Source organism: Pseudopodoces humilis, chromosome 3, assembly GCF_049639895.1.
Source record: "Pseudopodoces humilis isolate 2021_Gansu_Grassland_sample_001 chromosome 3, ASM4963989v1, whole genome shotgun sequence".
NCBI lineage: Eukaryota > Metazoa > Chordata > Aves > Passeriformes > Paridae > Pseudopodoces > Pseudopodoces humilis.
In genome coordinates, this window is record NC_142202.1 from 68476411 (window position 1) to 68495376 (window position 18966).

At 37.7% G+C, this 18966-nt stretch overlaps 1 protein-coding gene across 1 annotated transcript in view; it reads right to left on the reverse strand.

Moving 5' to 3' along the window:
* SLC16A10 (solute carrier family 16 member 10) overlaps nucleotides 1-18966 on the reverse strand; it is a 65411-nt gene that overhangs the window by 24594 nt on the left and 21851 nt on the right. Inside the window, exon 2 of the mRNA XM_005518609.3 lies at nucleotides 1112-1256. Coding sequence (XP_005518666.3) covers nucleotides 1112-1256 — 145 coding nt within the window. The remainder of the gene's footprint in view (nucleotides 1-1111; nucleotides 1257-18966) is intronic.

Genomic DNA, 18966 nt, shown 5'->3' on the forward strand with positions numbered 1-18966 from the left:
GAACACTGACTTCTGTATCTGAACCATACTCCTTTAATGAACTGATAACATCACGGGCATAAATCATTTTAGTGTGAGTAACATAATGAAACACCAAGTATGCACATCAACCTGGCATGTACTCTTACAAGAATTCACCTCTCAAAGTGCTCTTCAAAGTTTAGTTAAGCTGAAATATTTTTAAAGCCTTTACAAAACATCTTGCTCTTGCAGAGTACAAGCACAGAAAAGACATTTTCACAAGCTTTTTGCCTGTATAAATACATTTGCACCTAAGTGGAAAGCTCTTCTGAATGTGGCTTGATTGTCCCTATACTTATTCTGCTAAGAGTGGGGAAAAAAATTAGTCTGAGAGGTAACTGGATTATTTTCCTGCTACTTTAACACCCTACCTTCACTAACCAATTCCTGACAATGACTAAGTACATTTCCTGTTTCCTCATCTTCTACAGGCTACATTCAACAAATCAGTTGCTCTTGAATTTCTTAAGATTTACTCTGCAAAAGTTACATACAAATGAAAAAATTAAAAGAAACATAAAAATTAATTGCAAACTAGAAGAAAAAACAAATAAGCCTTTAGTATAGTCAATATACCAAGGTCTTCTCTATCTCCATGTTTGGCAATTGGACCAGTAAGAACAGAAGAAAACATCCAATTTCACTAGAAGTTTAACAGCATCCTGGAGGCCCTACTGTGTTTTTCTCACAATTAAAAGTGTCTCAAAAGAAAATTAAGGGGACAGAGCAAGGAGGGACGACAACAACAATGTTTATGTACCTGTTAAAACACAGCATAAATCAAGCAAACATGTAAGCTTATCCTGGAAAATGCTGCTGATCTTACAGCACTAGTCTTGCTGTTGATATATTTACATATAGAAATTCCTTTTAAATAGGGACTGTTGACTTTATAAATAAACATTACATTTTCAAAAATATTTTTTAAATTGAAAGTTCACAAGTCATAGTTTGAAAGACAAAGCCAAATAAAACAATTTTTCTACAGATAATAAAGTAGCATTTTTTACCCCTTCTGTTGATTAGGTCAACATTACAACACTAAAAAAACGATAAAATACTTTGAAAGTTATGAATTTAAGTTTTTTACCTTACAAAAGAACTCGAAAGGAGTCCAACAAGCCCTACTGCAGCTCCAATAACAGCTACTTTTCGACAGCCAAACAGGTCTGTGAATATGCTGACTATTGGGGAACAGAAGAAGACCATTCCCATAGAAAGAGAGCTCACCCATGCTGCAAAATAGAGAAGAAGAAAAAAAAAGACAATATTTAGAAGACCAAGTAATTTCAGCTTCCAGTTAATACTTGTTTTCACCTAGGATTTTATGTTGCTGAACTAAAGTTGGGTAGCAACTGGGTAACTATTTTAAAAACATTTAATTACATCTTAAAATGTATTTATCTAACATGGTAAAAAATGCTAACAATTTACATAATCAACTAATTTAGATTTTATCAGCTCAAAGAATGCAATTAACTTTTTTGTAGCTATTACTACAATTACTGGGGTTTTTTTTATAAACACAGAGACATTTCTCTAGTAACTAACCTAATATTTAAACTCATGCCTAGGTCATTAAAGATACCTTTGAGGATCCATATCCGTTCTGACATGAGTTAGTTCATTTCACTTGACTTAATGCTAGACCTTAATGACTTTAAACAAGTACATCTGCTGAAAAAAAATTAGTATTTTTTTAACTTCATTACTAAATGTAGATCATACTGAATATCAGTAATAAGTAATCAACAATAGGCATTTATACTGTAATATACACATTAGGAATGTGATTTTACTTTTATCTAAACAAACTTGAGTTAGTAAAACCACTTCCATATATAATGGGAAAATTTCACTACTTTTGATACCTCTCCAACTTTACAGACATTGTGAAAACTGTACTTTGTTTCTTAGATGATTAAGATTCGATCCAGGTGAGTCCACTATAGTTTCAGCCACAAGTGGTGGTTTTTTAGCACAGGTAATAGTTAAAACTAATATGTTTGATATCTACAGTAACATATATATTGGAAATGTCCCTGCCTATATGGGGGAAAAAATGGTCCAAACAGAAAGAGGAAAAAGCAGCTAATTAAAAATGAATTGGAAAGAAATATTTTAGCTTCATTTTGAATTGTATGGAAGACATGCCAACTCTTTCAACCTGAAAGGGTTTTAAATTTGTGTAACTGGAAATTTGTTTAGAATATTATTCCTAAAGACAGTTAGATAAACAACTGTGATTCAGTGATGAAGGCAAATAAAATTATCTGGAAAAGTATATAACCACAAGACTAAAGGAAATATATTTGCAAGTAGATCTACCACTACCAAGGTTTATGAGATGTGTTGTTGAAGTGCCAATGAGTCCTACACATTGACTAAGACCTCACTGTGCAGCACACTAAGGTCAGAAAAAGAAATCAAGGAGCAAAAACTTGTTTCTTCCAAGAGTTTACAAAGTAAATGAAAGGCAAGAGAATAGATGGCTGGAGAAAACCAGAAATGAGTACAAGAAACAAAGCCTTTATTTAGGGGAAACAATGCTTTTAATGAACCATAGCCTAAATGCTTGGGGAAGGGAGGGAGAGGTGTGTTGCTGGGATTTTTTCATCATGTGATAAAATAATAGATTTTCAAGGCACAATCTGAAGAGTGAAGTACTTCTATGGCCATTTCCTGTGTAGAACTACACCATGTACAATAGCCCTGCTGGCCTTGCACCTCTGCAGCAAAAACTCAAGCTCTATGAAGGGACTAGCACAAGAGACTAGGATGCACAAAGACCCTGGGACACTTCCTGAAGAGTTTATGGAAGGTCTAGTCTTTCTCTGCAGTACAGGAATGCTCAAAGGCACCTTGGGTGTGGCAGGACATAACTCCTCTGAGATCTGTCCCCTATTACAGCCCAGATGGCCCCTGATGGGACAAGATATTACACAGTTTGTAAGCAGGAGTCTGAGGGAGGAGATGCTCTCATACCGCTGGAGACCAGCCAGTCTACAAAGCTTCTAGGAAGTCCAACTTCTACAAGATTCCTCATCCTTTTACTTATCTTTCCCAGAGTAAGCCTGCAGTTTTACTGTCCAAAGGAAACTGCAAACACCAGGGGACAGAATGTCTATTCCAGCCTGTCACCCTCCCAAATAAACGGTGGCTGCACCACCATGAACAGCTCTCAGCACCTCTGCGTGATTTGCAGGGCAGCCCTAAGAATCAGAGCCCCCTCTTGCAAGGCCAAGAGGCAGCTAAGTCTTGCGAAGCAGCCACCAAAGTTCCATGTGCTATGAAGGTACCAGGGAACGACTGAACCTCCTCTGTCACCCTTCCTGCCCAGGTACAAAAAGATACAAAGGCAATAGACACAAGACAAGCCCACCAGAGAGAACTGGCTTTGAGAAACCAATTTCACATGGACCCTATTCATGGAAACAAAACAGGCAAAGAGAGTGGGCATCTGAAACGGAGCTTAAATAGCTTGCATAAAGTAACAAATTAAATTACTTTAGAGGTACAGGATGTGATTTTATTACCATTCTCCTTAGTGAAGTCAAAATCTACAGTGTTCTTTAATGTCCTATACAGCTAATAAAATAATTGGAATATAAAAGGCTGAAGTGAAGACATTCAGCTCAAATTAAACTAGCATGTTGATTTTGTCTCTTTGTACTTCCAGATACTCATGAAAAAACTATGCCTTTTTTATCACCTGATTCTCTCTTCTTATTATTACAATGATGACAGGGCAGAGCCTAACAGAGAAGGTTTCCACTGGTTTTCAATACAATCAATCAGTTAAGATAAATGATGATGCCTTACCTGAAGTATTTCAGAATGGAATGGTCAAGTGGGAATAAGTCCCACCACAGAAGTGGGAGCCCATGCTGTACCACTTATCTACCTAATGAAAACTGGAGCCCTTTAAATCACTGCTTCAGGTTAGTAAGCTGCTCTCATTAGCCTACAGAAATGTAATTTAGAGACTTGGTCGGCATGTCTTGTATGGACATCTTTATTACTTATTGGAAAGAGTATTCTTGAAGTTAAAGTTCACATGTATGCATAGATCGAGAAAATGTACTGTCTTCTTCCTTTGTGAAAAAACCTAGCACCAAAAGTAAAAATAAACAGAACAGTACACGAGTAAATCTTTAAATGCCCTAAGACAAATAATTCTTGCTGTGATTTCTTCATTCTACAAAGAAATGTGTGGCTTTAAAGTATATTCAATAGATCCAAATAATTTTCAATCTCACTTTAAGTTTCCAAGCACCCTTACACTTTTTCATGCAGTATGAAAAACATACATTGAATTGTCTTCCACATTTTTTCAAACAGATGTTACAACTGTCCTTAGTAATACAAAAAATTACAAATGCAGCTTGCCAGAATACTGAGAGCTCTCTAGAGCACTTATTACATATTAATTAAAGTATTTCTCCTCCAGGCTACTGGCTGCTTTCCTGGCACAAGCTGGCCATATTCCAGAGCTGCTAATTCAGATATTAATACGGCACCTAATTGCTACATATAACTGCATTCATATACAAAACATTTTCATTGCTATAGAAGAAAACCTATTCCAATTCTAAGGATTTAAACACTCCTTAAGGCACTGGAAGATAAGAATTAGCTCCTCAAAACATGGGATTTTTTGTAGATTTAACAATTCCCAGGCTTCCCTAGAAGATGGAAAAGTAGTCATCCTTAAGATAAAAGTATCAGACTAGAGAGCAGCTCTAGTACTGAAAAGTCTGTTTGTTTGTTCTGTGCCACTGAAACACATAATGGATTACAAAAACTCAAAACTTCTACAACTAGAATTATTCAAACATGAAAGTCACAGCTACATGTTCTTTCCTGATCAGTTCACTGAAAATCTGAACATGTATTCTGATAGTTCTTTAATTATTTCCTCTGTTCAACAGTCTACAGCAATGCAACTATACCACAAACTCCAAAAATATGCTGCTATTTATGATTCTTTAAAAATTAAAAAATTACTTTAAATAGTGTCTTTATTATAAATATAATATCTTAATATCTGAGCACTCTGAATTATTTCCATTGTCACAGTTAGATTACACAATACATATTTATCTGCCAAATTATAAACCAAGCTATTAAATATTTTAGTTCATTTTTTTAGAGTCAAGAACTAGGATTTACAGGACGACAACAAAAAGAAAATGTTATCATGTTCCATTGAAGTGCTTTATCATGCACAAATTTAAATAAATGCTATTCATCCAAAACATTCTTCTTTAAAATCAAAATTTTCTAAGCATTACAGTAAGGAACTTTTATCCTCAGGTGTCTTTCAAGTGGTTGGCTCAACACAGTATTAACACCCTTCATTATTCAACAAGCTTCAAGATTTTTTTTTAAATATTTTCCCTTGAGATTGTTCTTGTTGAGGAAGGGAACAAAATGCTACTGTCTAGAAGACAAGCAATATGAGGCAAGAAAAATAAAAGCACTTAACTTCTAAAAGCTGAATAAGCTTGAATAATATTTAGCTTTCACTAAGTTATTAGTTACAATTTATGCAAGAATAAGGAAGCCTGTATGTACTCTCCCAGCCTCAAACCATTAACAGCTGAGAGACTTTGTAAGCCTATTATTATTTGGTTTTCTTTATACATAAATTTGGACATTACTACTTTTTCCACTGTATTTTTCAATTTCTCCTCCACGAACTGCCAAACTTCTCTGGAACACCAGTGTATTTTCAGCATCCACAACTTCTTGTGGGGCAAAAAACTCCATAATTTAACTCTGGAATGGGTAAAGGATCTGTACTTCTATTATGGCCAGTTGCACACACAGATATTCCTTCAGCAAAGCAGAAGATTGGCTTCCATAAAAAGATTTATTATGAAAATAGTTTGGGAATTTGAGAGATCCTGTTCTGGAGGAAACAAGAGTGGTTGTTGAAAGTTATTTCTGGAAATAATTTTGCTTGTCTCCAGCTAGTATTAATTATCCCTTGCCTGTTTAATCACATTTACATGACATTTAATTTTTAAAATAACAAAATAATTGCAATGCCATGCAGATCGAAGACTGATTTAGCCCAGTATCCTCTTTCTGACCACCACAAAGTACTTAGACAAAGAACTCTGGAAAAACAGCTAGCATCCTGCTTTTTCCCTGGCTACATCCTCCCAACATCCAGCAATAAGCAGCTTAGAAACCGCCTAAGCAGAATGCTGCATCTAACCATTCAACAAGAACATTTAGTTCCATCAATATTACTTTGGCTTCTCTGCTATTGTTGGAATCAGTTACAGAACATGCTCCAGCACCACATTAAAAATAACTCCCCTTGGCTTTGAACTTACTAATATTTAATTCCTCCACTACAAGAAACACAAATTAATCGTCCCTTCTGTGGTTCCTCTTGAAACCCATAATTTTATATGCCTTAATCAGATCTGTTCATACTAATTTCTTCTCCGAAATGAAGCAACTTTTTGATTCAGTCTTTGTACAGAAGATGTGCTTCGCCCTTCATATGAGTCTGAGTGCACCCCACTGTTTCTGAGACTGGGTAGCCAGAGCTGCATGCATCATTTAATAATAAATTTCTGTGCTAACAATTTCCTTCCCAGTCTCTATGTTCTCATTATAGTTCATTTTTTCTCCCCCTCTTTTTGTTCTTTATGTATTGCAGCTGCTTTAGAGTAAATACATTTAGAAAACTATCGGTGACCTTATTTTCCTACAAATGCTAATGATGTCTGAAGGTATAGACGCCTTTTTATCACCACTTAATTGGATTACATTTCTCTTCATGAGAGACATGTACACATTCACGTACATAAACTGAATTTAACTTGCCATATTAATCACTCACCAATAACAGAAGAACACAGCAAGTCTGGTGGCCAGCCACCAACACGCCCCTGCCTGAGGACACACTGCAGAGCTTGAATTTGTTCAGCATGCAGAAGACAAGAGGCTCAAAATGAATCTAACCAATGCCTCCAGGTATCTGACAGGTGATTATTACAAATATAAAGCTAGCTCCTTTTCAATGGTGCACAGTGATGGGACAAAAACCCAACTGAAACTACAATAAAGGATATTCCAATTAGATGTCAAGAAAATTTTTCACCAGGAAGGTAGTCAAATTTTACAAAGTGTGACCCAAAAACATTGTGGAAATTCCTTCCTTGGATACATTTAAAATTTAACTGGGCAACACTGAACAATCTGATCTAACTCAGAGGTTCAATGTGTTTTAACTTGGATGACTTTGAGTGAAGGGTATCAGACCAAATAACCAGAGAGTCTCCTCTAACTCAATTTATTGTGTCCTCCAATTCAACTCAAATTATTCCATATAATTTATGGAACAGTACTGTTCTAAATCCCAGCTGCTTGAAAAACTGGATTTCAAGGATCATGTTAAACATCAGCAATTCTTCAGAATAAAAAAAAAAAAAAAAAATTAGTTGGCAATATGAACTCCTTCAGGTCAAAAAAAAAGGAAATAAAACCAAACCATGAGATTAAACCAATTTTTTTCCCCCTAAGACTGGGAAGGAGTTGAGGGTATCCTTGAATTCTAAACCAAATTGATCCTAACAAGCAGATCTTATGAGACCTGCTATTAGAGATGTGAAATCCATTGCTTAGAACTACTGTATCTCCCTCCTACTGATGCAACTTTTCCAGCAGTATTGTTTTATGCTTGTTGCCTGTGCCCAGAAGCACTGGGTTATCCTTTGCCTAAGGCACTCCAGATACATCCTCTTTTATCCATTATCATTTTTTTTATCTTTTCCTTCAGGGAAAGCCAGCAATTTCCAAAAGAGAGAATTGCTCAGCAGATGTAAGTTACCTAACAGATCAACACAACCATTAGACCCAACAAATATTCCAACATCCCTCCCATGTCCTCTGAGAGCCTCTATAGGTCAGCCTCCTGGAAATTGCCACCCCATTTTTACCTAACCTATCACTACCCAAAGACAACATTAAATACCTTGTGCTACATGCTTTGCTCACACCTGCCTGTGAAAACTGTTCCAGAACCTGCTCAGTAACTTCTCATGAATTGTAAGGAATTTCATTAGTCGTGGGTGCAAGAGAGAGAGAGAGCAACTGGTTCCCACACTGCTGCTCCTATTACTGAGTAATCCACAGATCCCAGAACAGCTTGTCAGTGGAAAAGGAAAGCAGATGTTAAACTGCATGTAGAGACACACTTAGAATCCCTACTGTCAAAAAAGTGCACTGCTTCTTCTATCCAAAAGAGAACTGCTGATCCCATTAGAGAAAGTATGTGTTTAAGGACTAAAAATAAACTTATGACATAATGCTGCTACAGGAAGTATCCTATACTCAGAACTCAGGTTACATGACTACAGCTTTCAGTTTGCTTACTTTCCCATGTTTACTTTGCAGATGTCTGAGCTAGGCTCTCCCTTAAAGAAATAATATCCAAAAAAATAGATATCTCTTTTGAATTATAATTTAAATTGAAATTCTCATATACTTTTGGCAAAGATAATTTAGCACAAGGAAATTTTGGACATCAAAGCTATCTTGAACTCACTTTGGAAATCAGAATTATCTGTATAGGATCTAAGATTTCCATAACAAACTCAAAGATCACAGTCAGCCCATGGAGATTTATGAACCAGGAACTAGTGAAAGTATCCAACAGGAATACAAGGCATTGGGAATTTCCCCCCAGCACTCTTTTCTCCTTGTCCCTAAGGAAAAAAACTCTCAACAAATAACCTTATTATTGAAAAATACTGCTTGTTACAACATATCCAAATCCAATAACTAAATATGAGCCACTGAATCCCTATAAAGAGACCTTTGAACAGACACCTTGTTTCCATATCACAAAGCACGAAAGCACAACCTCTTCTTTCTGCAAACATGAGGTCATTATCAGGCAGTCTGAATTAGTTTATTCTGAATGAAAGACTGAACTCGAAGATTTTGCCAACAGCTGTAAGTTTTCCTGTGCTGATGTATGGCATCTCTTCAGTGTATTGCCCTTGACTGTCGAAAACGCTACTTCAGGTTCACCTATGGCGTGCTGAACGCAATGCAGGAAGGTGGAAAGAAGCACAAACTTGCCAATGTGTTGTAACATTGTTGTACAAGCAAAGCAATCTTGTACTTGTAGGTGTAAAAAACAAAACCAGACATACAGTCAAGTCAAAACACAGGGTTATTTCTTTCAAGGTTTTTACACCATATTCTCTCACGTGATGTGACAGATACAATACCAAGTGCCAGAAGAGAGTCACACATATCCCTAACACAGTGAGCCTCCCCAGACTTGCCATTTACCAGAATTGGACCAGACTCATTTCACCCTCTGCCTTCATCAGCAATGACAACACAAGATCAGAATTTCTACTGAGATAACTCCTTGTGTACATAAGTAGCAGGAAAGCAGAACAGGAGAACAAAAAAAAAAAAGAAAAAAAAAAAAGAAAAAAAAGAGTATTCATATCCTGACAAAACATCCCACACCACTGCAAGAAACCAATTATAAGTACCATGGGAAGCTATCACAAGATTTTTTCAAAGAGAAAAACAATGTTTTTTTCAAAGATAAGCCTGAAACAGTTAAAGATGCACTTATAGGCAGACAACTCTTACTACTAGAGAGACTGCAACTCTTCTACATTTTGTAAAAAGTTAGAGGAAAACAAACAAGCGCTTAAGTTAGTAGAAGCTAAAACAAAAGCTCAAAAGTACAGTGTTAGACAAAATATTGCTACTAGAGATTTCAAGTGTTAAGCCTTCAGGAACCTTTAACGGAAGGCTGAAGTTAATCATTAACAGAAAAACACGTGCATTTGGGTTTCATAGCAAACTGAGCTTGACCTTTGACACTTAATAAAGTCTGAAAATGCTGTGGTAGGAAGAATAAACATGGAACGAATCGATAAGAAATGGCTGTAACCACTTGTTTTTCCGTTTAGTAGTAATACAAGAATGTTTTCTGCTGACTGAGACTCTTTTCAAAGCACAATGTAATCACATTTTTAACTAATAGCCTAAAAAAATGAACTCCAGAACTGATTTCCAGGATAGTTTTTATCTTTCCTTTCCTCCCCTCAAATTAGCACTGGATTGTTTATTCATTTTTTTTCTTAATTCCAAAACGGTTGAAGGCCAAGAATCATGTTCTGTTTTGATTTAGGATCAGTAATTTTCTGCATAAGGAAGTACTAGCTATTAACTTCAAAGATGACACTCTAATTTTCCAGAAGATTTAATCCAACTGCTCTCCCAACCAACAGCTGCATACATTCCAAACTTATCTGCAACTGAACATTATGCAGCGGTCTCATGTTTTAGAGCTATAGCATAGATTAGACCTCAAGATTCAAATTCCTAAATTCTTAATGGGGCTATCAGTCTTTCTTTCCCTCACCTCACTTGCACTGGGGCAAGACCTGCAAATCAAGGTTGCCTTTTAATTGACACAGGCATTCATTTCACTTCTACAGTATCAGAAGTCCTTGTGAGACCATGAAGATAAAAACAGCATGATAAAGAAATCTTACTTCACAAGTACATTTGGTACACGATAAGAAGATCAGGAGCACAGACTGCCACCACACAACTCACAAACTAACCCTAATTTTTCACATTAAAACATCCTTCTGAATCTATCAGGATTGGCTAAAAGACCCCATCACGTGTCAGTAACTTCAGTTCAGCAGATTCTAACAGCTTTTCTTCTCTGATTACATCAACATATTCCCTTTATGTTCTTTACATCCCTACAAAATAATCAAACTTGAGGTTTTCAATCCTACCCTCAAGGATCAAACTGTTGTCTAAAAGACATTCTCATGTTACAAACCACCCTTTCCCACTCTCCACCCCAAAGCAGTCATCAGTCACTAGGCATTTTAAGGGATAGACTAGTTATCATAGAAAAAGAGGTAGACCAACCAAATTCTATTAAGCAGGCCAAATCAAACAGAAGAACAAGTGATTTTAGGGCAAATCATTTAGATGCTGCAAAAAGTAAGTATTTTTTCCAGGTAAGATCTGATTGTTTAACTTGCATCTGCTTCAGAGGGGAGTCTGTATTTGCACAGAAACAACAGTGCCTATTTTGCAACCTGGCTCTACAAACCAAAAACCAGACAAATGTTCAGAGCCACTTGCCTGCATTTAATAATACAAGTACAAACACCAAACTATACAGCAAATTTCCATCTTTGGCATTGTAACGTTATTTTGTGCTATAGTTACGTGGAAAGCTACATTTGACTTCAAAGCAAGGAACCTTCAGGCAAAGTGAGGTGACAATTAACAAGTTCAGTATGTATCCTTCATAAAGAACACTTTCTAGTTTTTCCACGTCATTTTATCAGCCCTATCACAAATGCAATGCCAAGTGGATACAGAAGTCCAAAACCGGATTTTTAAGCAACACTAAGAGTTGGATGTTGTTTTCACAGGCTGAAGGAAAAAAAAAAAGGGAACTTCCATGCATTTAATTTTCTTTTACCCATATCTCCTACTCTCTTCCCTTCAAGTACAGAAAACTGAAGTCAAACAATAGGGGCATTTTAAGCTTTTGGACAGCAAACAAATGAATTAAAGTATCCTCCCTTTCAGAGGATTAATAGCGAGAGGAAATCATTTGCATGGAAAGCTTGATAAGAGCAGACAGCATGTGTGACAGAATAAATCTTTATGTCATCATGTGCCCATTATATCAGTTACACTCATGTGCACTCTAACCCTTGCAACCAAGTGAACCAGCTGCTGTTAACTCTTGACCTTGTTCTTCTCTCTTATCCCCATAAAAAATTTTCAAGTCTCCTAATATGACTCGCTGGGACAAGAAATTATTTCTCATTAACTTAATGCCCAGCTACCCAGGCAGTAGGGTATCTGACTTCCAGCAACCCAGATGGCCAGGCTGCCATTCTTCTAGAAAACTTGAACAAATTGCTACACTGCACACCCACAGAGTATTTTTATCTTAGCTAAGCAGCTGGGTCTGACTTGCTGCATGGATCAGCCTAACAGATACAGGACACCTGCAATACAGCTTGTTGAGGTACTCAGCAGATTTGGAGTTCACATCTGCATATTTTTAGTTATTATGAACAACAAAGGATTTTGAGTGGGCAACACAGCAAATATCACAGGTTGCAGCTATAATATGGATGATGTTTACAGTTAGTAAAGTACAAAATTTTTTTAAATAAAATGCTTCCTGATAAGCTGTTGAATCAAAATACCCTCCCCCAAGATAGAACATACTGTCCAAACCCTATTTTCTGCAAGATCCTGAAGTCAAACCAATGGGCAGGAACTTGGGAAAGCCACTTTTTATCAATATTTAGTGCTTGTTTTTCCTTCCAAGGAAGGTGGAGAAAAAAGGAAAGGAGAGTTTGAATACCTGCTGCTGAGAAAGATGGCATGCCAGAGGGACTTACTCTTAGAACAGCATGCCCTGGGGCTGTAAGTAATTTGTATTTCTAAACGTGCCACTTTCCCCTAGTTAAAAACAAGCCACAAACCAGAAGTGGTTTCTCAGAACAGTGGTTCCCAAACTTGCTTCCCAGGAGGCAGCAGGAGGAGCTGCAGCACTAGATGCACCCCATACTCCCAGAGCTGGCAATGCTTTCCTGGTATCCAAAATGATTATTTCTTGCTTAAAGAACTGACGCCCTAAAAATTCACAGGGTTCCCTGGGCATCCAGCCATGGTGTAAGGGGAATTGGAGCTACATGTTCAAGCTCCCTTCCAACCCAAACTACCCTATGGTTCTCTGATAAGAATGTTTTGGGGTTCGGTTTTTTCCTTAGGAAACACTACTGAGAAACATGAAAGCAAACACTCCCTAAAAACTATTTTAAAGGAACAGCACACTTATTTCAAGTTAATAAACTAAAGCTGAAAATTTGAATTTGTGGTGGAATAATCCTCGTTAGACACCAGGTACTTACCAAGCCACTCTGACTCCCCTCCTCAGCTCAGGACAGGGGAGAGAAAATAACTAAAGGCTTACGGGTTGAGATCAAGGACAGAGAGACCAGTCTCCACTTACTGTCAGGGGCAAAACAGGCTCAGTTTAGGGAAATTAGTTTAATTTGTTACAAATCAAATCAGATTAGAGTAATGAGAAAGAAAACCTAATCCTAAAATACACATACCCCTTCTTTCTGGGCTCAATTTCATTCCTAAATTCCCTACCTCATCCCTTCAGTGGCACAGGGGTACATAGAATGGGGGTTGCAGAGAGACAACCACATGTTGTCTCTGCTGCTCCTTCCTCCTCACACTCTTCCCCTGCTCCAGCATGGGGTCCCTTCCACAGGGGACCATCCTTCACTAGCTTCCTTCTCCAGTATGAGTTCTTCCCATGGGAACTGCTGTGCAAACCTCTTCCATGGGCTGCAGACCTTCAGGAACAGGCTGCTCCACTGTGGGTCACAGCAGTGACAGCATGGGCTCCCTCTGTCCATGGGTCCATGGGTTTATCCATGTCACTGGGTTTATCCAAAAACCAGTTTCAACTGTTTCTCGTACTTTCTTTATTTTCACACAACTTCCTTATTTCACAGACAGAACCAGGTACTTCCACAGCAAAACACAGCAACTTAACTTTATAAAATACAAATAAATGGGCAAGTGATTGAGCTGCTTGTGCACTGTCTTAACATTTTTAAAAGACAATATTTCTTTTGAGCTAAAACTCTTTCCTTGAGATAAGGCACAAATCTTATTCTACAAGATTTTTCACATATCCTCTGTCCACATCTTCCTCTTCAGCATTACAGGTTTTCTCCTTTATTGTATAGTATTCTTTTCCAAAAATTATATGGTTATGCTTAAGACATCAAATCAGCTCTCAAAATACTGAGTAGTCTCACAAAGTAAATACTTTAAGTTTTTATATAGATTAAATTCCGTCAAAGAGTAATAAAGTAAAAAAAAGGGAGTAATAAAGCCTATATATCCCATATAAAAAAAGTGTTTGTTTATAAACAATCATAACTGGAATAAATGTGTTGTTTTAGTCAAGAAACACAATTTTCTATTCCAGTAATACTGGTACTATGTTACTTATTCTTTGACTGTGCATCCACCTACTAGAAATTCTTCACCAAAACAGTGGTTAAAAAAGCCCAAAAACACCACCACACATACCAGTCCATCAAATTTTGGTTAGGGTTGCAACCTTCTTAAGATCATTTTAAAGAAAAAGTTAGTTTTGCTCAATAAAGAACACATTATCTTAGTAATAAAACCAATGTTTTTACTGACTATTTTGCTGCATTCTGGAAAAATATCAGAAGTCCAAAGCTCTTATTTATAAAATAAGTAGGTAAAACAGCACAAAATTGAGCCAATCATACTGCTGGTTCTTCTCCTCCCCTTTTTTCACCAATACCTTTGGCTCTTCAAGCTTCTGGATGCCTGTTTTAAAAAGACTCTTTGTACCCACCATGAACAAACAAACAGGCACACAGCGTCCAGTATAATTTTTTTTTTTTCCAAGTCCTGGATTAAAATATTTTTTATTACTTCCTTAATGTAAGCTGATTTGGGGTTTGGCAGTTTTTTAAGAGAGATTATAATATTTAGTCAAGGAATCAGTTGTTTCCTTCAAATATCTGATGGGAGTTGGAAGATCTTAGGAAGTGTCAATGCCCTTCTCCTTAACTGTTCACTAGAAAAACCTCTTATTTGTTGAGAAGAAGCCTAAAAACACCACTCCCAGAAACTAGTAGTCTTGCTTAAAGTGGGCAAATATTAAATACTTTCTTGCAATGACACAGCCATTTTTGTTCTGTCAAAAGCAAGAACCTATATATAAACAGTACAGACTTTTTTTACAGTTATAATGCATACTAGTACATTACAGAACAATCTAACAGTTATCGCAAAGGACAAGCACCCAATTATTTCTGCTGAAGGCTCAATCTCCATCCAATAACATTTCACTCTGATTTCTTTGAATCTCTGTATTTTACATATGTTCTATCAGCTTGCTAACTAAGCACTAAGTAGCTCAGCTACCACCACCACTTCTACAACCCCATTTACTTCAGTGCTATTTCCAGAACTCCATCAGAAATTACACCAACAATTTTCCACCTATGCAGTTTAACTCCATACGAGTGAGTGAACGATTATTCCCTATTTCTGGCTTTAGGGGAAGTAGTAGAAATAACATTAAGCCTAACAAAAGTGCAATTACAACAGTAACTGTCACTTGATAGTGCGTGAACAACAGTTAGATTAACATTAATAATGTGTATACAATATATACATACACATTACATACAAAACACCCTTATTAAATATACAGGGATTTTTGTCCCCTAGAGTATAAAAGAAAAAGTCTTATAATGATCTAAAAAGCTCAAGAGACAGAACTATTTTCACTGACCACTAAATTACAGCTTCTGGGAGAAGAAAAGGGCAGGAAAAGCAACAGAAAAAGAAAAAGGGCCTTTAATTGTATCATATGCAAGATCCTGAACAAAGCTTTTGATTTCTGATGCTCATGGAGTACAACTCTACTGAGCTTGGCCAAGGGCTGCTGCCAGCACCACGAGTGACCTCAGCAGGTTGTGCTTTCCATGGAGCTCCTGCTGCTCAGGGCTGGGTTAGGCAGTGCAAGATTGGCTGCAGGCACACACAGGGGCACAGAGAGGCAGGGGCAGGACAAGGAGCCCAAAGAGCATCCTGCCCTGGCTTCCCGCAGACCCACACCAGGAGCCTTCATCAGCTCCAGCCTGTCTCTCTGTGCCCCAACACAGGACACCCTGGCCTGTTCTCCCTGGTCTGTCCCAGGAGAGCCTGGTCCCCATGTGTGTGACACCCACCAGGATGAGTCTATGCCTGGGCACTTTCAGAACCGAGGGAGAGAACTGACCTGGGTCATGGGATACATTGGGAGAAAAGCATTTCAGGATCACACAATTAGCTTAGGGGGCATTTATGGGAGGAACTGGGGAGATGTTTAGGGGTTTGGGGGGGAACAAGAGTGGAAAAGTAAGACTTATGAGAGGGTGAAAAGCATTGCCCACACATAAGCAGTTTGCTGGCCAGTATGGTAATCTCACCACACCCTGCCTCTGATCAGCACAGCCTGTCCTGTCTGCTTGCTAAATTCCTATTTGAACTTCTGGTCCAGGCATCTGTGTTCATATCCGAGTGTCTGAAACACTGAAGCACCTGGAGGGTTCCACATTGCAAACACGTATACAGGTATTATAAATACAGATATATTTCCACTCCAGAATTCTGTTCAGCTAGAGATGGGAGCAGGATAACACCAGTAGTGCTGTGTTCATGTGAATGTTGCTATTTTAATTTGTCGCTATTAATTTGTTTGGCCAGCTGTGCACACATGTGTACATGTGGTGTGCATGTGCACCTTCATGTGAGGGTGCCTACTGGAAATATTTTCAGCCTCAGTACTGGCTAGACCAGGGACACAAAGCTGCAGCAGCTTCAGTGGTCTCAGGCTGACAGATCTTGCCTGAGATTTTCCCAAACACTTAGAACCAAAGAAAAAAAAATATACATATACATACATACATATATATATATTTGTGTATATATATATAACTCTACTTAAAATACACTAGTCCTCCCCTTCTGGTCCAAGCTTGTATTTTCAGCAGGTTGAACTTCTCACACAAGAACAATTATTTCTTCCTTACACCAGTCAATAAAAAACTAGTGACATAGCAAAGCTCAGTAGAGCTGGCTAAACAAGCCATTTCCAATTCTGAAAGTCCAGTTTTAATTCTACCATTTTAGCAAAGGAGTTTTCATGTACAGCGTCCACTTGGTAACATGTTTGTCCTCCTGAAGAGCTACTGTAGCATTTACTCTCAGCTACTACAGAGTTAACTGAGATGGCACCAGGAATACTAAATTGTATCAAGGGGTAATAAGGCATTGCAGTTGCACTAAAATCCCCCTAGAGATGTCCATGTCAGGTAAATTCACAAGTAGCTTTTATACTGGTAAAAAGAGCTTTATTCGGTCATAAAGCAAATCTCTGGGAAGCTCTGCACTTCTTCCCAAAGACTAGCATAGCATAAGAGTTGCTGGGACAGAACACTTTCCTTGTAGCAACTGGAATACAAGTTAGGGAACTCAGCAGCTGTTCTAAATTTCCATGAAGTTCAAATGTCTTCCTGGAAAAAACAAAAACAAAACAAAACTAAACCTACCACCCATGCCTGATCCCTAAACAGAAACACAGAAATTTGTTGTGCATAGCTTGACCTTGATAGCATAATGTAATGTAAACTAGCACTAGGTAAAAGTAATCAACCAACATGAATTACTAGCATGCCTGCTCACGAGTAGTGTTGGAGAGTTTTCAAGTAAGACTGCAAACAAAAGTATCAATCCAACAGACTGCACAAGTAATTAACTATTGGGAGTACAGACAGCAAAAGAACAGTGCTTATTTTTTAATTATTCTAAAATTATCGACAACTAAACTATAGCAGGCATGTTTCTTTAGCCTAAGTGTTTTAAAGAAAAGCTGTTGACACTCAGAATCCCCCAGCCAGCCCAAAGAAAACAAAGAATCAAAAGGTCTGATTGGTTTCAATTCAGCGTGCAGGCTGAAGTGCAGAAAGCCTTGTGGCTTGTGCTTTATTTAGTAAAAAGCACTGGGTGCCAAAGAAGGATGAAATCAGCAGTAATGTGAGGAGCCCTTGGCAGTTCAAGCCTGGTGGTAACCACCCCACCAGTTCTCTAGGAACCCATCTCCAGAAGAAGGTGGCTGCTCTTCAGAGAGTTTCTTTAAGGAAAACAAGAGAAGCTTTACTGCACAGGGAATGCAAACTCAGCCCACAAGAGGAAGCGAATTGGGAGCCTGAAACTGAGGAACTGCCAAGTGTTGAGAAGGTTTGCAAGATCTGAGGATGGGTAACTCTGCAGGTAGGAACAAGACAGGAGCTGCAACACCAAAACCAAGCAAAGCATTAAGCTGATAAGTTCCAACACTAAAGCTAGTGTGACACGAGTCTTGTGTTTCCTTTGGCACCATCAAGGTAGAGAATGCACGAAAAAGGGAAGAAGGAAAACAAGGCAAATGTCTTGGGTGACAGGATAAGAACAAAAAGATTCTAACAAACTGAAGCCCCAAAGAAGAACGTGTAGGTGAAATACCTACCCAAACAAAAAGGGAGTAATTTTAATAACAATTCAGGCAATAGGTCTGAAAAGCATATTTGCCTTCCCATCTTCTAAGGGCTCACAGTGAACTTTGCTTCAATATTATTCATCATTCAGATGGAAGGAGATGAGTGGGACAAGTAAGAGGGGAAAAAACTGTATACTGTATTACCGAGGGGAACAGCCTACAACTTCTATCACCATGTCATTCAGGCATTAAGGAATCACACATACTAGCTTTAGTACAGACTGTTTTGTGTCTGGCTCAATATTTCCCACTATTTGACCGAGGAAAAGATTTTGTTGCAGGAGAAATTCCTGATTTTCTAAATAGCATATAACACTAGCTTATTGTGAAACAAAACCTGATGCAGCAATTTAAATGCCAAACCACTCCAAGTTCTCTTTTAAAGTTCCAATTTAATTAATTCTCTCCGTGGGTATTCCTGGCTTATGAACATCACAATTTAAAGACCAATTCAGATAATTCCATGTACTAATAAAATTATGTTGCATTTTAATACATTCTTAGACCATAAGTTTATGGTGTCTGACATTTAGACTAGACAATGCAATGTCACATGTCACTTGTATCCTTCAGTCATTTCTTAGAATTACTTACTCAACCCAATGACATGAGCAAAAAGTAAGAGCTGATAAGAAGACAGTGAAAACAACAAAGTAAAGCTTGTTAAAAAAGAAAGGGAAACTAATTAGGAACAAAAATATGATCTAATAAATTATTCTGCATGAATAATGGTCAGCTTGTCA